We start from the raw sequence: 23050 nt of genomic DNA, 5'->3' as shown, positions 1-23050 counted from the left end.
GTGCATCCAAATAACAGTAAGATTGAACGCTTACCAGAGTTGTTGGACCTCCTCTATGGCAAGGTCGGACACACAAGCAGATATAACCCTCTTCAGGGATAAGCGGACTCCCACGTCAGGATCCTCGGATGTTTGTAGTATCCCCAGGGCAGGCAGGTCACTTTGCAAAAGACTCACTGGTCCGAAGGGCCGTGAGCACAGAAAAACAAAAGCTCCGATGGTGTAGTATAATAAAAAGCCTTTTATCGCTCAGACATGCGGGGAACACTCCTCCGCCATAAAACATATTAAAAAGCCGGCAAAATAAAAACCGCAACGAACACCCGTGTACCAACATAGGGCTTTCGACGTGGTGGCGTATAATGCGTAGCCACGCCGTACATGTTTCGTCATAAATGACGTCTTCAAAGCCCCTTTCAGTCCAACTGAAACCCGGACACATTACTCAGACAGGCATGAGAACGGGGTTTGACAGGAGGGTGAGGGGGCACTATGTTGCTACATACTATTCACTTTGGAGTGTCCAAAGGTGTCCCAGGTCTGTTACAATCCTATACTAAATAAATAATTACTGTGCACTTCTAAAGTGTTCAGGCTTGAAGAAAAAGTGGCAACTTTACATAGACTAGGGACTGTAGACTATGGATTTATAGTGTACATAGAGCAGTGTATATGACTAACATAAACGGTTTCTTCCAAACAAATGAAAGTGAGGAGGAAAAAGAGGGGTTCTGGAGATCATGGATGTTACAAGGAGTCAGAAAAACACAGTAAGAAATGGTTTCATAAAAATAGATTACAGGACCATTAAGTAGTGGATGTGTATGGAATACCGGTATTTTTAGAGAATAAGGATTTTGTTTAGTCTCACTTTAAACCCTTGTAATTGATGAGGTCATTTTTTTTTTCCAGCTAAAGCGGAATTACACTTTAAATGTAATCAAGTGTATAAATGATCTTTTTATGTAATTGACAAATTTTGCCTTTTTTTATTTATTTTGCTTTGATTGAGGATGACTCTAGAGCTGAGTACAGTAGGACGCATACCCTGTCATTGTTGCCCTGTCCAGACCCGATGCAAACTAGAGATGCACCGAAATTGTGGTGGGCGAAAATTGTGTTTTCCACATTTTGCCGATAGAGAAAAGGTGCCGATAATGGCACTGAAAACTCAAGCGATTTTGCTGCGATTTTACAGAGATTTTGCCTCAATTTTACTGTGCTTATGGTGTGTTTTTCATAGATCGTGTGACTCAAAAACCTCATCAAAAACGTAACATGGGTCCATTATTGATGCGTTCTTGCTGCGTTTTTCAATGGGGAGGTGCATTTTTTTTATTAATCAACCAAAAATGCAGCAACCAAGTTTTTTTTAACACCACAAGGGAAGCGCAACGGACCAGTGTGAAGACAAGTACAAAGGATGCATTTTTCTGGAGCTTTTATTGCTCTAAAGGTGCTGATAATGGCCGACAATAAATTCATATTCATTTTAAATTTACGATATTAATTAAAAAGTCGAATATAATAGAATTATGTTTAAATATATATTTTTAAAGACTGTCATTTTTGTTTTCAGCCAAGTACATCCTGAATTTTTGGTTTCGGCGCCAAAATTTCCATTTGGTGCACCTCTACAAACACAAGCTGTCTCCCACCTCCTGAGTTTGGACAGCAGTACCTTTTTTAAATTTTTTAAATTTTTTCTCTTTTTACTGCTATGCACACTTAGGAGCTTTGAGACTGACAGGTGCTGTCAGGGAGCGGCCATCTCTCATCAGTGACTGCTAGTTGTTCTAACTGCTTTAACTTGTTGAGTTGATATCTGAATTTCAGCGATGCATTTCCTGCTCTTTTGCAAAGCACCACTGATAGTATATAGCAGGGGCCTCCAAACTTTCTAAACAAAGAGCCAGTTTACTGTCCTTCAGATATTAGGGGGGCCAGACTGTGGCCATTATGAGTACTAAATGTCCCAGCATCAGTAGGAGTAAACAATCCTCTATCATTGGTGTCATTGGGAGGAAGGGTGCCCTTCATTGGTGTCATTGGGAGGAAGTGTGGCCCTTCATTGGTGTCATTGGGAGGAAGTGTGGCCCTTCATTGGTGTCATTGGAAGGAAGCGTGGCCCTTCGTTGGTGTCATTGGGAGGAAGCGTGGCCCTTCGTTGGTGTCATTGGAAGGAAGCGTGGCCCTTCCTTGGTGTCATTGGAAGGAAGGGTGGCCCTTCATTGGTGTCATTGGGAGGAAGGGTGGCCCTTCATTGGTGTCATTGGGAGGAAGCGTGGCCCTTCATTGGTGTCATTGGGAGGAAAGGTGGCCCTTCATTGGTGTCATTGGGAGGAAGGGTGGCCCTTCATTGGGAGGAAGGGTGGCCCTTCATTGGTGTCATTGGGAGGAAGGGTGGCCCTTCATTGGTGTCATTGGGAGGAAGCGTGACCCTTCATTGGGAGGAAGTGTGGCCTTTCATTGGTGTCATTGGTCCCGATTGTTGGGTTCGATGAATGAAATAGTGCCCCAAGGGCCAGATTAAAGCACCCAAAGGGCCACAGTTTGGAGACCACTGAAATACAGATTATTGCATTGGAAGTGGGAGTAGTAGTGCTCAGAATGTTTGTTTGTGGCTCTCACTAAGTGATTGAGAAATCTAATTATCTCCTTTGTTTTTATCTTTATCAGTTACCTGGCTGAGCAGTGCTGGAATGGCGGATTCATCTACCTGATCATGTTGCGCCGCATCAAACGCAAAGCTCCTCTTCCACCTTCCAATGGCGGCCGCAGCAGCTCTTGTGAACCCAAAGCAACCAGCTCTACCTCACAGCCCAGCACTAGGGCGGCACAGAGCGGGAAGAGGACTCGGAAGTTTGGCGTCATCTCCAGGACGGTGGGCAAAGACGGCAAGGAGAATAAGGGGGAGAAGGGCTCTGCTCATGAGAGCCGCCAGTGCTCGCCCATGGAGGTGGACGGAGGGCACAATAGTGATGAGGCTTCTGGAGCAGACGGTCACTTGGGACAAGATTCACACAGCAGTTATGATGAGGAGAGGTGCGAATACCATGTGTCAAAGGCTGCAAGGACTGCGGCTAAATCGGTGGACTCCGCCGTGCAGGTAAACTGTTATTTTATCCTATTGTGATACTAAAACAGGACGCATTGCGATAGGATGAAAACACGGGACAGCAAGAGCCCAAAATGTTTATAGATCTCTAGGCCGAACTATTTACTCCTTCCTCTTCCCGTGTTCCTTTAACTGGGTCTTAAAGTGGTGTTCCGGCCAAAATTATACTTTTTAAATAAAAATACCCCTATAATACACAAGCTTAATGTATTCTAGTAAAGTTAGTCTGTAAACTAAGGTCTGTTTTGTTAGTTTATAGCAGTAGTTTGTTATTTTTTAAACTTACAGCAGGCCGTGGCCATCTTAAGTGTGGGCATCTGAAGCCAGACTATTTCTTCCTGGATCTCATCCTTGCAGATCTCGCAGATGCTCAGTGCAGCACAAGCAGTGTAATAGGTTTCAGGTCAGGTTTCCATAGCAATGGCAGTTTCAGAGGAAGTTGCCGCCCCTTCCCAAAAGGCACTGCAAACAGGAAATGATGCGATGGGCCGCGGCCAGGGAGGAGGAAGTGAAAAATGAATACAGCAGATATACAGTAGGTGCTGAGAAAAAAAATTTAAAAATATCCAATTCATTTACAGTGCACAGTTTAGTGAGGGATGCTGAAGATTTGTAAAAGTGGGTGGAACTCCACTTTAAAGCAGAACTCAACCCTCCTATCATTTCCAGCTAATGAAGCTGCCATCTTGGCCTCTGATCTTCAACTGCCATGTGATCAGTTATGATACCAGCCATGTGATCATTTGACAGTTTGGTTGACAACGCAACCAATGTGACCGTTACATTCCGGGCACGTGCTGGGAATGTAACTTTTTTTTAAACTGTTATTAATGGGTTTAGTTCCACTTTAACCACCTCCTACCCGCTATATAGTAAAATGATGGGTGCAAGGTGGCGCTCTCATTCATAGGACGTCGTCCACTCTCACCGCGCTTGTGGCCCTGGGACACGGCGCATCACCAATCTCGATAAAGAGCTGACGACGAGGCTCTTTACCCATGTGATCAGCTGTGTCCAATCATCAGTGCTGCATATTAGTGTCACCTCATCAGTGCCACCGCATCCATGTCCATCTCGGTGGAGCCTCATCAGTGCAAATCAGTAAAGGAGAAAAATTACTTATTTACAAAATGTTATAACAGAAACTAAGGAACTTTTTATGTTTTCAAAATCGTTTTTTAATTTTTAGCAAAAAATGAAATCTGTGGTGGTTAAATACCATCAAAAGAAAGCTCTATCTGTCTCAAAAAGAGCAGCAAGCAGTGGAGAGTTATTTACTTTAATGCGTAGAATGCACTAATAGAAACACTTGTTGACTTTTTTGGCTTTTTGACTTTAGAAACACTTTAAGACCCCTTTCACACTGAAGCGGTGCGTTTGCAGGACGAGAAAAAAAAAGTCCTGCAAGCAGCATCTTTGGGGCGGCGCGGGAGTAGTGTGAACATGCCCTGCCCGATGAAATGAATGGGCAGCGCTGCCGAAGCTCCTGCAAAGCACTTCGCCAGCGACGCAACACGGGTGCTATTAACCCTTTCTTCGGCCACTAGCGGGGGTTAAAAGCGCCTCGATATCAGCCAAAATGCACGCCCGCACCGCCCCAGTGTGGAAGGGGTCTAAGTCTTCAACTGTGGATGTCCCATCAATGCTGCGATGTTTAGTTGCGCAGGCAGAAAGGGAGGTAAGTATTCAGTTCTTTTTTTAATTTTTTTATAGGGAGTTCTTTGGAAATGTTAGTTTGGTGATGAAATCTCTTGGAGAAACTTGTAACTTTAAACATCGCTTTGAATAATTAATGACCCTCAAGCAGGATTACAGTGATGTACCTAAATATTTAGCCTAAAGTATCAGCACTTGAATAATGTGTCTCAGAATCTCTGACACGTCTGCGTATTAATGATGTGTATATACAGGGAGGCCTGCAGCCAAGCCGCACTCACATATCCTATGTACTGTATATCCAATGAAATCCCGGAACGGAGCCACAGTGTGGGGGTGAAGAGATGTTTTCTAGTGGAGCCATTGTTGGCTTGTACAGTGATCCAGATCTGGGCTAGTCTGCCATATTATCAGAGAGTCCTTTGGGTAAAGCTAAAGGAAAACCGTTATTGTTTTAAAATTGCTTTATATTTTGCCTTTCCTGGTCCCCTCCTTACCCCCATCAACATGATGATGAATGTTTAATGAAACCTTTCCATTTTTATTACATACCTTATTATAGAACCTGTGATGTCATCACAACCACTCTGTGCTTCTCTATGTAATGCCGGCAGATCATGGTTGGTGGGAGGGACCAGTAGGGTCATGTACAAGGTTTCCTGAAAACCTCCGAGCACCCTGCCTCCGTACTCCACTCGGGAGCCTTCAGCCCTGATGCAAGCAGTAGGCCTTTTCTTGGGTGGAGTTATGAAAAAATATCAAAATGCCTTGATAGGTGGATGTCACTCCAGAGAAGTGGAGGTGTTCATAGGCAGGTTGTACTTGCATGTAGACCGATCCTGAGCTTCCATAATGGAAAGGTTTGTAATCCAATAAAGGAAAGGAGTGGTTCAAGGACAGACTGGGGTGGGGGGGGGGGGAATAGACGTCCTCCAGTCAGGAAAATCAGATACCTGCTAGGGATGCACCGATATATCGGCCACTGAAAATTATCGTCCAAAAATGGGGTTATCAGCATTTTGCCGATAATAGCATGGTTCGTCCTATTGACTTCAATAAAAAAAATACAATAAAAAATTATGTCCCATTGACATCACAGTAAAAACGTCCCTATTGACTTCAATGCAAAATCACATCCCATTGACTTCAATGCCGAAAAGCTCCCCTATTGACTTCAATGATGGAACGCCCCCCTATTGACTTAAATGCCAAAACGCCCCCCTATGGACTTAAATGCCAAAACGCCCCCCTATTGACTTAAATGCCAAAACGCCCCCCTATTGACTTAAATGCCAAAACGCCCCCCTATTGACTTAAATGCCAAAACGCCCACCTATTGACTTAAATGCCAAAACGCCCCCCTATTGACTTAAATGCCAAAACGCCCCCCTATTGACTTAAATGCCAAAACGCCCCCCTATTGACTTAAATGCCAAAACGCCCCCCTATCGACTTTTTGACTTTTGGTCCATAATTTTCGATTTCGGTGCACCACTAACTGCAACATCTATTAATGCCCAAATGCTGGGTTATTCAGGTTGAGCAAAGCTTTGACAGGTCCTGGTATTGTTAAAGAGGAACTGCTGTCTGCTCACATAATTTGTAATAAAAACATCTTTGCCATTCTGCAGCTTCCCTCCAACCACTTTGCATATTATTTTATATATACTGTGATTCTGTTCTTGCCAAATATGCTGCAGAAGTCTCCCTCCTCTAAGTCTGGCTGCAACTATTTTACCTGTGGGCAGCTGAAGCTGCTGCTTGTTCACTTCCTGGATTTACACAGACACACAGAGGCAAACCTCCAGCTATGCAGCTCTCATTGGCCCTCTTATGACTCATCCCCCCTCCCTTCCTGGCAAACTCTCACGAGAGTGAGAGAGAGAGCTGTGCATTGGAGAACGCTCCTGGTGAGTGCATAGTGGTGCTGTTTGTAGGACGCTCCTGGTGAGTGCATAGTGGTGCTGTTTGTAGGACGCTCCTGGTGAGTGCATAGTGGTGCTGTTTGGAAGACGCTCCTGGTGAGTGCATAGTGGTGCTGTTTGGAAGACGCTTCTGGTGAGTGCATAGTGGTGCTGTTTGTAGGACGCTCCTGGTGAGTGCATAGTGGTGCTGGTTGGAGGACGCTCCTGGTGAGTGCATAGTGGTGCTGTTTGGAAGACGCTCCTGGTGAGTGCATAGTGGTGCTGTTTGTAGGACGCTCCTGGTGAGTGCATAGTGGTGCTGGTTGGAAGACGCTCCTGGTGAGTGCATAGTGGTGCTGGTTGGAAGACGCTCCTGGTGAGTGCATAGTAGTGCTAGTTGGAAGACGCTCCTGGTGAGTGCATAGTGGTGCTGTTTGTAGGACGCTCCTGGTGAGTGCATAGTGGTGCTGGTTGGAAGACGCTCCTGGTGAGTGCATAGTGGTGCTGGTTGGAAGACACTCCTGGTGAGTGCATAGTAGTGCTAGTTGGAAGACGCTCCTGGTGAGTGCATAGTGGTGCTGGTTGGAGGACGCTCCTGGTGAGTGCATAGTGGTGCTGTTTGGAAGACGCTCCTGGTGAGTGCATAGTGGTGCTGGTTGGAGGACGCTCCTGGTGAGTGCATAGTGGTGCTGGTTGGAAGACGCTCCTGGTGAGTACATAGTGGTGCTGGTTGGAGGACGCTCCTGGTGAGTGCATAGTGGTGCTGGTTGGAGGACGCTCCTGGTGAGTGCATAGTGGTGCTGGTTGGCGGACGCTCCTGGTGAGTGCATAGTGGTGCTGGTTGGAGGACACTTCTGGTGAGTGCATAGTGGTGCTGGTTGGAGGACACTTCTGGTGAGTGCATAGTGGTGCTGGTTGGAGGACGCTTCTGGTAAGTGCATAGTGGTGCTGGTTGGAGGAAGCTTCTGGTGAGTGCATAGTGGTGCTGGTTGGAGGACGCTTCTGGTGAGTGCATAGTGGTGCTGGTTGGAGGACGCTTCTGGTGAGTGCATAGTGGTGCTGGTTGGAGGACGCTTCTGGTAAATGCATAGTGGTGCTGGTTGGAGGACGCTTCTGGTGAGTGCATAGTGGTGCTGGTTGGAGGATGCTTCTGGTGAGTGCATAGTGGTGCTGGTTGGAGGACGCTTCTGGTGAGTGCACATTTCTTAAGTGGTGGAAATCCTGGATTAAAAGAACTTTGTTGTCCTTTTATTTGAAGACTACACATAAGACTGCTTCACATGGGTGGAAGATCAGAAGTTCGTACTGCGGACTTCACTAAGGCTTGGTTTGCGCATATATATATTATATGTGTGGTGCGAAAAACGCAGCGGATCCTGATATTCCCAAACTGCACTGAAATCGCACTCCGTTCATGCGATCTGCCACCGGTGTCAATATTAAATGAATGACATTCCAAAACAGATTGCAAAGCGCAGTGCAATAGCAGAAATCAGATTGCATGAATGTGAACACTGATCCGTTTCTGGTGAGGCAAAAAAAAAAAAAAGATGCTTTTGCGGTGCAAATTGAGCCCATACAAAATGAAAATGAATGGCCTTAAACCGCATTGCAAAGAATCGCATGTGATTTCAATAGGAATGCGGTGTCCCGCACATGCTGTTCTTTTTTCCTTTTTTTTTTAAATTTTTTTTCTTTGTACTGGGATCCGGTGCGTTTTTGATGCGTTCCAGTGCCTTTTTGATGCATTTTAGTGCAGGAAAAATGCAACATGTTCTAATTTTAGTTTTTCTGGAACTGGAAAGCCCTGGAACTGACTGCACTGGTGTAAACTATGCCATTGGAAACCATATAACCTACTTTCCAAAAAAAAAAACCGCACCAGACTGCATGTGTTGTGAACTGGCCCTCATTTTACTGGGGTCCGGTGAGTTTCAATTACAATCATTATACACTTATTGCGATTTTTTATTTTTTTTTATTTTACCAAAAATATGTAGAAGAATACATATTGCTATTATTATTATTTAAGCTACTTATAGAGCGCCGTCAATTTACACAGCGCTTTACATATACATTGTACATTCACATCAGTCGGCCTAAACTGATTAAGACCTTTTTTATTTTTTATTTTTTTTGGATATTTATTATAGCAAAAAGTAAAAAAATGTTTTTTGTTCTTTTTCAAAATTGTTGGTCTTTTTGTTTATAGCACAAAAAATAAAAACCGCAGAGGTGATCAAACAAAAGCTCTATTTGTGGGAAAAAAAATTTGGGGTACAGCATCGCAATTGTCAGTTAAAGCGACGCAGTGCCGTATCGCAGAAAATGGCCTGGTCATTAAGGGGGCAAATCCTCCCGGGGCTGAAGTGGTTAAGCAGGTGAGGCATTTTATACAGCCTGGTACAAAGTAATAAAAGAATAATAAAGCTCGGTTCCGCGGCTGTCACTCACTTCCAGGCTTTAATTACAAATGCATGGAATTCCTCCATCCTCTTGTTAATGGACTCCGCAGATTGATACTTTCCTTTTGTTTGAAGTGCTTTAGAATTTTCCTGGAATGCAGATCACAGAAAGGACTGTGTGTTATGAGGGCATCGCAGTCACCATACTCCAAATTCCTGAAGGGCTCAGCGAGTCAATAATCCATTCAGCGGCTGGCTTTACTGTACACTCGTGTGTGGTACGCCGTTTACACAATGACAGCTCATCAGTAAGGAGACGCGGCCTAAGCCAAGAATCATCGTCAGCCTGACTTCTATAAATGTCACATTTGTCAAGAAAAGATATTCACAGCGTGGTGACGTGACGGAGGCCAGACCTGAATACGGATATTTTTGTAGCAGAATTTGTAGAAGGCTTCTGCCATGTTTTGTACATTGATGCCAGCTGACTGTGATTTCTACGGCTGAGCACCTCCGGGCTGCCAGTGTTTGCAGCTAGGCGGCTTTTTTAAAAAAAAATTTTCAAAAATCAATACTGACTTCCAAAACCAAAAAGTTGTACTAGCTCCTCTCCTGTACTGAAATGGCTTCCTCTGATTTCACTGCACACTGTGAGCTTCTCATAGTGTGCATAAGAAGCTGCAGCAAGTCAGATGGAGCAAGCCTCATTTCCTGGCTAAAGGATGTCCAGCACCATCTAGCCCAGGGGGCCTTTTGGCTAAGATAAAGTGTAGTATCCGTTCCTATTAGTGTCCAGTAGGGGTGTTATGTCATCGTTCTGGCTTGACCAGGAGCTGGTATGGCTGGCGGAGGTATCCCTGCTGGTATGATGGGGGCTCTGAAGGCTAGTACCAGCTGGAACAGAAACTGGGGCGTGGGAGTAATTCCCCTGAGAAAACTGGATGGGCCCAATTCCTCTTGATTTGCGTGGGTCTACCTTGTCTGGCCATGGGCTGGGTAGGCAGAGAGTCTGTGGTGTCTATGCCCCCTGGGAGTGGTCGCCCTAGGTGGCGCTCTTAGTAACACTTGGGTGTGGGACCCCACGGTGTGAACAGGCATATGGTCACAGCACTAAAAGCTTTTTCTGAACTGAGCCTCTATGGGCTAGGGCATGGGTGCTCAACCTGTGGCCCTCAAGCTGTTGCGGAACCTCAAGTCCCATTATGCCTGTCTTTGGGAGCCAAGCTTGTGTCTGTCAGCGGCTTGCAATGCCTCATGGGACTTGTAGTTCCACAACAGCTGGAGGGCCACAGGCTGAGCACCCATGGGCTAGGCCTTTTGGCGAAGTCTGGGGCAATTTTTGTTACCAGGTCTCAGGGCGTAGCCAGTGCACATTGCTCGGCCACTATTTATTTTTCCTCCACTGTTTTGTCACTTTCACTTTTGTGTGGTTGTTTTTTTTTTTTTCTCTAGGATAGAAGGATGTGAGTCCTCAGGCTTGCCTTCACAACTAGGGGGAGAATGTGTGGCTCCTAGGTTCCTTCCTTATCTGACCCTGGGGGGTCTCGCTTCCAAAGAGCCCCTTGACTTAGTACTTGGTGGTCGGCTTCGGCTGATCATGAGGAGAGTGGTCCGCCAGGCCTTCTGGCTAGGTGGAACATGTTGTACCCTTTGTTCCTGTGAGGAACCTTGCGCCCCGGGAGATCAGGGAGTGGTCCTACCCGTTCAGGGAGTGGACAAAAGTGCAGCGTGCTTTTTAGTGTGTTTCACATGCACGTTTTTTGTTCACTTAATGGTTTTTCCGTTTTAGGTTTTTGCACCACCGCACAAAAAAGAGAAAAAAAAAGGGGGGTCTCTAAACTGAGGCCCGCAAGCCAGATATGGCCATTTGCTTCCCTTTATCTGGCCCTTGGGACACTATTCCTTCTATTAATGAGGCATTATTTCACCACTGACGCCAACAATGGGGTACTATTCTCACCACCAACACCATTGATGGGGCACTATTCCTCCCACTGTCACCAACAATGGGGTACTATTCTCACCACCAACACCATTGATGGTGCACTATTCCTCCCACAGAGATCAATGATGTAATTTTTTTTCCACCCACTAACACCGAGCCTATCGCATTGTTTACTCCCACTGGCCATAGTCTGGCCCCCCTGAAGTTTGAAGGTCAGTAAACTTTTTTTTGAAAGTTTGGAGATCCCTGGTCTAGCCCTTTCCTCCCAAGCTTGACTGTTCCTGGTACCACCCCGTGCATTCCCTGGTTTTCAGTTCTTTCTATTCTGGAGGCTCTGCATCACACGAGGGTGTTACCTAGGACTGTTTGCAGGCAAATGCAGCCTACCTGGGAATGCCCACTCTTGCAGATTGACACCGACCCATCAAGGTATTTTGATATTTGCATAACTCCTTTCAAGAGCCAGCCCACTGACTCCTCCCATCAGCCACAATCTGCCTACATTGTGCAGAGAAGCAAAGAGACTTTGTGATAATGTCACTAGATATAAAATAAGGAATATACGGGTAGATCGCGAACACAGAGGACTTTCTGGGTCCTTCCCCACATCCTTCTCTGCTCTAGGAGGGGGTGCAGAGGGGAAGAGTAGTGGGGGGGGGTTGATGCGAAGTGGGGAAGAGGACACTTTTGGGGGGGCACAGGACGCTACTGTGGGGGGGGGGGGTGGCAAAGAGACTTTGTGATGATGTCACTAGATATAAAATAAGGAATATACGGGTAGATCGCGAACACAGAGGACTTTGTCGGTCCTTCCCCCCCATCCTTCTCTGCTCTAGGAGGGGGTGCAGGTGGGGAGTTGATGTGGGGGGGGGGCACGGGACACTATTGTGGGGGGGGCAAAGGACACTACTATGATGGTAATGAGGCTGAGGGGCACAGGACACTACAGTGGGGGAGTCATGTGAAGGAGGGCAGAGGACACGGCTAGGACGGGGGGTTGGCCAGGATGGGGTAAATTAATGTTGGGTGGGGGGGAGATGGGAAGGGGGGCATAGGACACTACTGTGGGGGGTGATGTGAAGGGGGGAAGAGGACACTAGTGTATGGGGTAAATTAGTGTTGGGGGGGGGAAATGTGAAGGGGGGCATAGGACACTACTGTGGGGGGGGGGGGTGATGTGAAGGGGGGAAGAGGACACTAGTGTATGGGGTAAATTACTGTTGGGAGGGGGGGAGATGTGAAGGGGGGCATAGGACATAGGGTCGAATTAATTTTGAATGGATTTACTTATTTCCTTCTGTCTCTAGGACAGGAAATGAAGGAAGATCTCAATTGGACACAGAGAAAAAAATAACTGTTACACTCGGTTCACACAGGGACGACTTGTCAGGCGACCTAGTCGCCTGACAAGTCGCCTCCCGTTCTGTGCTATGGAACCGTTCTAAGGGGAGAGACGCAAGTCGCTCCGACTTAGAAAAAGGTTCCTGTACGACTTCGGGGGCGACTTGGGGCGACTTGCATAGACTTCTATACAGAAGTTGTTTTGCAAGTCGCCCGGGCAGTCGTGTGCAGGTCGCCTCGGTGAGGCGACCTGCAAGTCGTGCCGCCTCTGGTGTGAACCCGAGGCTAAGGGGCTTTAATTATTCCCTACTCCACTTGAAACATTTGTGGGCACCAGTTCAAGAAATAAGGGGTGTAGGTGTCACTGAGGCAGGACAGCAATTTAAAAAAATACCGTATTTATCAGCGTATAACACGCACCCCAATTTAGGAGGGAATTTTAAGGAAAAAAAACTTTTAGGAGGGAAGTTGAAGGGAAAAAAAACTTACATTTAAATGCCCATCATTGCAGCCTTCTCAGTGCAGCCTTGCCCCAGTGTCCATTGCAGCCTTGCCCCAGTCCAGCCTTGCCCCAGTGCAGCCTTGCAGCTCGCTGAGCTTCAAAATCGCCGACCGCGATTTGAAAATGGCGCCGCCAGCGCCGAAATACACAGAGCCGGTCCTCGGCTCTTCTCGGCGGCTCTCGTTCACTTTCAGCTCCACTTGGGATGGGCGTGACGGTGAGCGGAGCTATCCGAAATTAGCCGAGTGCACTCGGCTATGTTCGGGCGGCGCTCGAGTGAAGCCGAAAGTGGCCGAGAAGAGCCGAGGACCGGCACTGTGTATTTCGGCGCCGGCGGCGCCATTTTCAAATCGCGGTCGGCGATTTTTTTAGATCTGACAGCGGGGGATCGACATATAACACGCACCCGCGATTTTCCCCTGATTTTAAGAGGAAAAAGGTGCGTGTTATACGCCGATAAATACAGTATATATTTTTAATAAAATCTATCTATCTATCTTGTTTATATATGTATGTATGTGTGTGTATATATAATATATATATATATATATATTAGTTTTTTTTTTTTTTATTGTCTCATTCTTTCCTTTTAGAGGGGTTTCTTATTACATCATGTTACTGAAGGCAATAGATGCCAATAAAAACTGGTTTTGCTTGCCAAACACTCATTCCTAGTACCAGGAAATAGTACCAGGAGGCCACACAGATTCAGGCAGCTAGCAGCCTCCATATTCCTCTCAGCAATGGAGAACATAATAAAAGCACTAATTTATTACAAAGTAACAATGACTGTTTCTTTCAGTGTGAAGGATGCTGTATCTGGAAGATGCATATGCGAAAGGGAGCAGATGGGCTCGGGATTCAGATTACTGGAGGCCGAGGTTCCAAAAGGTCTCCTCATGGGATTGTTGTTGCCCACGTGGAAGGAGGAGGCTCAGCAGACAGGTATTTAAATATTCCACTCTGCTATTTAAACAGTAACTTTTCTTGAGAGAATGCCAATCTTCTCTTGGTGATCTATGTATATTGCATGGATTTTAACAAACTTTTTGTAGCGTACTCCTAACTTTTTCTGCTCTGAAGAATTAACTGTTTCATTATGTCCTTTGCAGCCTGATTCTGAATTGGGAGGGTCTGGTTTACTATAATCACCAGGTACACTGATGAGAAAAGTGTCAGTGTCTACATTCCTATAGAAGTATATAACCCTTGGAGTATCACACCAAAAATGTCTGTTGCAGGGGATGCCTAAAATCTAGCTTGTATCTTAGTGCAGACTTCTGGGAAAGTCAGTGAGCCAATCACACAAGCAGGAAATTACGTTTCTGAGGATGTTCTTTACATTGATGTACAGAACACCTTCAGGTAGCCATATTGCATTTACATTTACATAAAATTACAGCTCTGCAGATTGAAAAGGGGAGGTTACTTTTTATTATAAAACATCACAGCATGGCTTGTGTAGCAATTGCATATGTTATATTATTTTTTTTTAATTTGCTATATTTTTTCCATGAAAGTGACATTACCCTTCAGGCTGGGTTCACACCATTGCGAATTGGATGTGAACTCGCCGCATCCAATTCGCAATAGCAGGAGATTTTGACCGGCTCTCTATGGAGCCGCTTCACATATCTACTCTGTGGCTCCGGTGCGAATTTGCACAGGAGCCCTGTGCATCTTTTGGTCCAAATTCATCCAAGAATTTGGGCTGACATCGCACCTGAAACGGTGAATGGGGACACACAAGATCTCTGCAGGGAGCCGCATCAGTATTAGGTGTGAACCCATTGAGTGAATTCCTACTGTTGATACTTCCCTGTGTAGCCCTGTTTGCCTGCTGGAGCCCTGAGTTAAAAGCCCGGGGGCCCAGAGATCTACAATGCCTTGAAAAAGTATTCATACCCCTTGAAATTTTCCACATTTTGTTATGTTACAACCAAAAAGTCATCACTTTGTAGAACCCCCTTTCACTGCAATTACAGCTGCAAGTCTTTTTGGGGATGTCTCTACCATTCTCAATTGGATTTAGGTTTGGACTTTGGGCCATTTTAACACATGAATATGCTCTGGCTGTATGTTTAGGGTCGTTGTCATGCTGGTAGGTGAGTCTCACTCTAACTGGTTTTACTCTAAGATTGTCCTGTATTTGGCTCCATCCATCTTCCCATCAATTCTGACCAGCTTCTCTGTCCCTGCTGAGGAAAAGCATCCCAACAACATGATGCTGCCACCACCATGCTTCACGGTGGGGATGGTGTGTTCAGGGTTATGTGTTTCCACCACACATAGTGTTTTGCTTTTAGGTCATAAAGTTAAATTTTGGTCTCATCTGACCAGAGCACCTTCTTCCACATGTGTGTTGTGTCCCCCACATGGCTTCTCGCAAACTACAAACGGGACTTCTTATGGCTTTCTTTCAACAATGTCTTTCTTCTTGCCACTCTTCCACAAAGGCCAGATTTGTGGAGTGCACGACTAATAGTTGTCCTGTGGACAGATCCTTCCACCTGAGCTGTGGATCTCTGCAGTTCCTCCAGAGTTACCATGGCTACTTCTCTGATTAATGCTCTCCTTGCCCGGCCTGTCAGTTTGGCTGGACAGCCATGTCTTGGTAGGTTTGCAGGTGTGCCATACTCTTTCCATTGAACTGTCACGTGGGGGCAGATACAGTATATTACAGTGCCTTGAAAAAGTATTCATACCCCTTGACATTTTCCACATTTTGTCATGTTACAACCAAAAATGTAAACGTTTTTTGGGGGGATATTATGTGATAGACTAACACAAAGTGGCACATAATTGTGAAGTGGAAGGAAAATGATAAATGTTTTTTAAATTTTTTACAAATAAATATCTGAAAAGTGTGGCGTGCATTTGTATTCAGCCCCCTTTACTCTGATACCCCCAACTAAAATCTAGTGGAACCACTTGCCTTCAGAAGTCACCTAAATAGTAAATAGAGTTTGAGTGTGTGTAATTTAATCTCAATATAAATGCAGCTGTTCTGTGAAGCCCTCAGAGGTTTGTTAGAGAACCTTCATGAACAAATAGCATCATGAAGGCCAAGGAACACACCAGACAGGTCAGGGATAAAGTTGTGGAGAAGTTTAAAGCAGGGTTAGGTTATAAATAAAATCCTAAGCTTTGAACACTTTATGGAGCACTGTTCAATCCATCATCCAAAAATGGAAAGAGTATGGCACAACTGAAAACCTACCAAGACATGGCTGTCCACCTAAACTGACAGGCCGGGCAAAGAGCATTAGGCTCGGTTCCCACTGGTGCACTGTCCGACATCGGATGTGATTTGCACTGCAGTGCAGATCACACGCGATGTCTGTGCGATGCAAACTCCGCCATACAGATTGTGTGGCTGAATTTGCATCGCATTCAGACCAAACTCACACAGGAGCCTTTTTTTGGTCCGCACCAGAATTGGTTCGCATGGGTGTTCACACCCATGAGATCCAATTCCTTTCCGAATTGACAGTTCGCACTGCAATATGCAAACTGATTTGGGGGTGTCATTAACTTTCTATTGACACTTCCAGCAGTTTGCATATGACAGTGTGAACTGCCTGTGAGTCGGGTGCGATGCGGGAACCTGCAGTGGATTCACAGGGTTCTCGCATCGCACCAATGTGAACTGAGCCTAATTTGCAGAAATTTGACATGTCAAATCGCATGCCAAATCAGCGGCTATTGCCGGCAATTGCACTGTCCGAATCGGTGCGATGCTGCATTTGCGGTGCCGCACCGATTCCCAAAAGTAGTTTCTGGGTGCGATTTCAATAGACATCTGTGCAGAAACCCTCACAGATGTCTCTGAAACTGTCCCCGAAGTCGGGACTGACATGCAGGAATGAAATGGTGCGAGTTCAGCTGAACTTGCATGATTTCATTCCCGCTGTCAGTGTGAACCTGGGCTTAATCAGAGAAGCAGCCAAGAGGCCCATGGTAACTCTGAAGGAGCTGCAGAGATCCACAGGACAACTTTTAGTTGTGCACTCCATAAATCTGGCCTTTATGGAAGAATGGCAAGAAGAAAGCCATTGTTGAAAGAAAGCCATAAGAAGTCCAGATTGCGAGAAGCCATGTGGGGGACACAGCAAACATGTGGAAGAAGATGCTCTGGTCAGAAAAGACCAAAATTTTAATTTCAGGTCTAAAAGCAAAACGCTATGTGTGGCCGAAAACTAACACTGCACATCACCCTGAACACACCATCCCCACTGTGAAACATGGTGGTGGCAGCATCATGTTGTGGGGATGTTTTTATTCAGCAGGGACAGGGAAGCTGGTCAGAGTTGATGGGAAGATGGATAGAGCCAAATTCAGGGCAATCTTAGAAGAAAACCTGTTAGTCTGCAAAAGACTTGAGACTGGGTTGGAGGTTCACCTTCCAGCAGGACAACGACCCTAAACATACAGCCATAGCTACAATGGAATGGTTTAGATCAAAGCATATTCATGTGTTAGAATGGCCCAGTCAAAGTCCAGACCTAAATCCAAATGAGAACCTGTGGCAAGACTTGAAAATTGCTGTTCAGACGCTCTCCATCCAATCTGACAGAGCTTGAGATATTTTGCAAAGAAGAATGGGCAAAAATGTCACTCTCTAGATGTGCAAAGCTGGTAGAGACATCCCCAAAAAGACTTGCAGCTGTAATTGCAGTGAGAGGTGGTTCTACAAAGTATTGACTCAGGGGGCTGAATACAAATGCACATCACACTTTTCACATATTTATTTGTAAAAAAATTGTAAAAAAAACATTTATCATTTTCATTCCACTTCACAATGATGTGCCACTTTACTTTGTGTTGGTCTATCACATAAAATCCCAATAAAATACTTTTACGTTTTTGGTTGTAACATGACAAAATGTGGAAAATTTCAAGGGGTATGAATACTTTTTTTAAGGCACTTGTACATACAATACTTATCACCAGTCCTTTGCCCTTTGCTTGTATTTTTTTTTTGGGCAAAGCTTCCAGAGTTCAGGTCCTCTTTTTTCAATATCATTGAGCCTCAGTTCACACTAGATGCAGTGTGAATTTGCAGTGAATTTGCTGAGGATTCCGCACCACATCAAAATCGCAACCCATTTTTGCGAACCAATTGCGGAGTTTGTTAACGACACCCCAAAATCAGTTTGCAAAATGCAGTGCAATTTGCAGAATCCGATCGTGTGGATGTGAACACCCATGCGATCCGATTCTGGTGTGTACAAAAAAAGGGTTCTGCACGAGTTTGGTGCGACTGCAGTGTTATTTGAGCCATACAAATCCATGGCTCAAATTGAACCCCCGGAGACACCGCATGTAATTCACACAGGAATGTGCTGCGATTCCTGTACGAACTACATGCAGTGTCCTGCACCGAATCAGTGTGAACCCGGGCTTAATGGTATGGGGCCATGCACATAATGGAAGTGTGACCAGAAAAGCAGCACTTGAATAAGATTTGAACCTGGTTACTATACTTTGAGAAGTATGGGGCTGTTTTGATGTATTGTAGATAGAAATATAACAGAAGACCCATTGTACTATTGCAAAAATTACCTCCTTGCTAAATTGTATTTAAATTCTAACCATGTACTTCCTCATTTGCAAATCTGGTCTGTTAAATATACCGTTAAATGTATTTGGTTATATCTGTTTAATAAGTGTAAAAATACCTGTTGATCCTGCCGGAAATCTTGTCAGCTCAATACTTCCTGTGCTCTCTGCTGTGCTGCTCTTTGCAGGCATCAACCTAGCTATGTTAGACAAGAGGACAGGGGGTGTTCCAAGTAGTCCTGTCCTAATTTTGTTGTCCTTATGCACTAGGGTTATTGAGCGTTGTCATAGAAGGACAGTAAATATATTGCTGGCAGAATCACCAAGGGGAAATAAATGAACAAAATGTTTTCTGGGTTTAGAAATACTTTAACTGTTATTAAGTTGCTTATTGTTTTATTTTCAGGGATGGTAGGCTAAAAGCTGGTGATGAGCTTCTCATGATCAATGGTCAGTCACTAGTTGGGCTTTCTCATCAAGAAGCTGTCGGCATACTGCGGGCTGCAAGTGGACTGGTGCAGTTGGTAGTGGCCAGCAGGGTAAGTAGATGTTAACATCATTCATACATCCAAATCATTTAACATGAGCTATCATAACCTGTTCAATAATTTCTCCCAAGACAAGCCAGTGGGCACCTTTTGAAACAGAAGACATGATATTGTCACACACTGGGGTTGTTTTACTAAAACTGGAGAGTGCAAAATCTGGTGCAGCTGTGCATGGTAGTCAATCAGCTTCTAACTTCAGCTTGTGGCTAGGTGCACCTTGGTGTGGTGGCCATAAACACACTTTTTTTTTTTTTTGAAAGCCCGTGGTGTATGAACACACTCCAAAAACTCCACCCGGTGCCAAAAAAAGTGCACACACATAGAGTGATACACAAAACGTGCAACGGGTGTACAAATGGTCCCCCGTAATCGAAGGACCTTGCCCTGATCCCTCAGGGCATTAGGCTCCAGGCGGGGACTGGGGTGCTTACACTTGGTCCATCTGGCCAAAACCAGATGGACCCTATGCTTTGGAGGGTCTGCCGAAAGAAACCCAACCAAGTACTAGGTGGGGCTCCCCCGAAGGGAGACCCCATGAGAGAGGGCGAACTAAGCCAGAAGGCCATGTGCACCCCCTCCCAAGACTTTCAGGGCAGACCCGAGGATCTATACCCTACCAGTCACATGCGCAAAACCATGTGCAAACATAAAAAGACAAAAAAGTGACAAGCCAAAGGCTTAAATAAAAGAAGTGGGGGAAGGAAGTGGAGAGGGGAAGTGAAAGTGCCATTGTGTGAAACCATGGCCGGCCCTTCGGCCAGGAATAAAAAAATTCTCTGGTCCTAGCCAAAAGGCTCGGCCCTAGAGGCAGGTGCGGAAAAAAGTGTGCGAAGTGCAGTGACCTTGGTGCCAAAATTCAAGTGATCCGCATCACTGTGAAACTGCGGCACCCCTGGACTTGCGTTCCAGGGGCACATACACCACAGGCTTCTTTCAACCCCGGCCCACAGCCAAACCAGTGCCGGCCACGTCCCCACCAGGAAGGCATGGAGCTTTGAGAGCTTAGGGAGAGCCCCAGGAGGAAAAGGCTCCACCACTGCTCCCATTGTTCCTACCTAATTACATTCAGGAAATGTTAACCGCCCCCCCGTGGGAAAGGGGGGCCAAAAAACTGACGAGAACAGGAACCACACCAATCTAGGCCAGGGACTCGACCCTTCAGCCAAACCCAGTGCCTCTCCATCCCTATCAGGAGGTAACCCTTCCGGCTTTCGCTAAAGGAGACCTATTAAAGGCCCTCAGTTCGTCGAGCAGTCCGGTTTCGGCTCTCCCTGATACTAACCGTCCAGGTTACCATTACAACGAGTGGATTTGCATACCCACTGCCACCCCTAATCCACCACCGTGGATCAGGGACAGTAACACAGCGCCACCACTTGGTAACTGATAAGAACAGATACTACACTTGATCTTAGCCAAAAGGCAGAGAAGTGATTGAAGAGAACAGAACTTGTATTAATGCAGAATCCATACATTTTTCAAGGCACCCGACCAGGAACACTCATGGCGTGTAACAACAATGTGTAGCAAAACAGATCACAGATGTGTCTAAAGTGTCTGTCTTGAGGGGTGGCATGCGGACTGGCAGGTCCAAACCCAAATGGGAAGGTCTCCAGAAGGATGGTGTGTCCCTATCCTTTCCCTACTGGTCTGAAACCTCTTCTTGCCGCTAATCCCTGTCCCTGTCAGAGGGGTGACCTATTCCTACACTATCCACACAGGAAATGCGTGCCAAGCCTGGAAGCCAGGGCCTTAAATAGGCTCTGCCTGTCCCAAGTTGGCTGCTAGTCACATGGGGCAGCAGTATCCAATCGGATAGCTTTCCCAGTGACCCAGGAAACCACAGAAAAATAATTTTCCTCTCCCCCTGTAATGCTGCTGCAGTGGAGCTCCGCCTGTAGTAGAGAAAGTATACTGCACTTGTCTACAAGCTTGTTCAATTAAAGTGATTGTAAAGGTAATTTTTTTTTTTTTTAATAACAAACATATCATACTTACCTCCACTGTGCAGCTCATTTTGCACAGAGTTGCTCCGAACCTGCTCTTCTGGGGTCCCCCGACGGCTCTCGCGGCTCCTCCCCACATTAGATAACCCCATAGGAGAATCGCTCTTCCGGGGGATTACCTTGCGGGCGCGCTCCCGAGTCCAGCATTCGGCCTCCATAGAGGCCGAATGCAGGACTCGGCCCGACGCCCGTGTCATTGGATTTGATTGACAGCAGTGGGAGCCAATGGCTGCGCTGCTATCAATCTATCCAATCAAGAGCCGGGAGTCCGTGGAGAGAGAGAGACAGTGCGTCCCCACTGACTGAATGAAGGGGTTCAGGTAAGTAAAACGAGGGGGCTAGGGGGCCGGTGATTGCCAGGTGTTTTTCCACCTTAATGCATAGGATGCATTAAGGTGAAAAAACACGAACCTTTACAACCCCTTTAAGCTTTGAAAAAAAACCTGGAAGCTGATTTATGCAGAGATTAATGCAGATTTATGATTTATGCAGAGCTGCACCATATTTTGCACTTTCCAGTTCTAATAAAACAACCCCAATCTGTCCAAGTAGGAGACAGTTATTTGAAATCAACACCATTTTAAGCTTCACCCTAAATTTTTTTTTTTTTAATTTGGATACTTTTTTTATTGACTTTTTTTTTTTTTTTCAATTTACAACAAAACTAATACATACAATACATACCCACTAAACAACTAAAATTACTATTATACTAACAATCCGTAGCAAAACACACACAAAATTAAAATTAAAAATAAATAAACTATGCAACTTCCAGATTATACATCCATTGTTACTTAAGACCTTGCATCTAAGCAATGGATTAATGATTACCTTTTTCATAATAACTGTACAACATTACAGGATAAGTCATTATACTCAGTTTAATGATATCTTCTTTAAGAGGTTGTAAACCCCTGGAAAAAAAAAAACCCTGCAAGACAAAGGCATAATAAACTAATAAACTCAGAACGATGCCCTGAATCGGTGTCGGCATTCCGAGTACATGGCCGACATCTTCCACTGGCGTTACTTCCGGGTTCACAGATCCAGCGCTTTGATTGGCCGGAGCCGCCGGTCATGGCACGGCTACTGAAGAAACGGCACCAGCGGCCCGTTTCTTCAGTGCGCATATACTGAATAGCTCCTAAACTGTGCAAGTTTAGGAGATATTCAGGCTATAACAAGGCTTACCTGTAGGTAAAAGTGGTGTAACAGAGTTTACAACCACTTTAACCGCTTATATGTATTTCTATCGCATAACTGGGATCTGTCCCTCTGCTAACTTTGAGTCTACTCATCGGTAGACTTAACATATTTGCATCAACAGATTGGAGTCTAGCCATCGTGACCAAATCTTTTGAAATTTTTTGGAGGTTTTCCAATGTTTATATGTCAGTTCTTCCCTTCCTAAATTACAGTTAATCTCTTCAAACCATTGCGTAATTGTTGGTGGGGAGTTTGAAATCCATTTCTGCAATATACGTTTTCGGGCTATAGACAGACAGCAGCCACATCACATTAATTTCAGATGGGAGAATATCTTCCGATATAATCCCCAGCAGAGCTATTTTTTGGGTCAGAATGAACGTATGTAGAGCATAGAGTATTTAAAATATCAAATATATGCTCCCAATACCTATGTAGTTTAGGGCAACGCCACAACATATGTATAAGTGTGTCCGTTTCGGTAATGCATCTTGGACAGTTTGGTGTAGCTGCTTTACCCCAAGTATGTAATTTTTGAGGAGTATAGATAGACCTATGAGTGATAGATAAGTGGGTCAAACACTGTGAAGAGGATAAAGAAACTCTGGTCAAATTTTCCAAAGCTTGTTTCCATTCCTCATCACTAATACTCTCCAAATCCATACGCCACCGCCCAAGACTATCACCCTGTGTGCTAGTTGTTTATAGGGAAGAATATAGGTCACCAATAAGTCCCTGTTCGGAATTCCTTGTAGATACTGCCATAGTTAAACTTTTGGAAGGATAATATTTTAAAGTGTATTTTAATTCATGAAATTTGAGCTGGGTACATATATCTGCAGTGTTTTCTTATC

General features: G+C 45.2%; 1 protein-coding gene and 1 pseudogene across 2 annotated transcripts in view; one reads left to right on the top strand and one right to left on the bottom strand.

Annotated features, from left to right (window-relative positions):
- Nucleotides 1-23050, top strand: part of PDZD2 (PDZ domain containing 2) — a 496705-nt gene that overhangs the window by 305462 nt on the left and 168193 nt on the right. For both annotated transcript variants that reach the window (XM_073620669.1, XM_073620675.1), the window contains 3 exons: nt 2680-3109; nt 13674-13816; nt 18840-18972. In XM_073620669.1, the coding sequence (XP_073476770.1) occupies nt 2680-3109; nt 13674-13816; nt 18840-18972 (706 nt within the window). The remainder of the gene's footprint in view (nt 1-2679; nt 3110-13673; nt 13817-18839; nt 18973-23050) is intronic.
- On the bottom strand, nt 20286-20416 carry LOC141124348 (U2 spliceosomal RNA; annotated as a pseudogene).

The sequence above is a fragment of the Aquarana catesbeiana genome, linkage group LG01, assembly GCF_042186555.1.
Source record: "Aquarana catesbeiana isolate 2022-GZ linkage group LG01, ASM4218655v1, whole genome shotgun sequence".
Classification (NCBI taxonomy): Eukaryota; Metazoa; Chordata; class Amphibia; order Anura; family Ranidae; genus Aquarana; species Aquarana catesbeiana.
The sequence above is the reverse complement of the archived record's forward strand: the minus strand, read 5'-3'. Positions and strand labels throughout refer to the sequence as shown.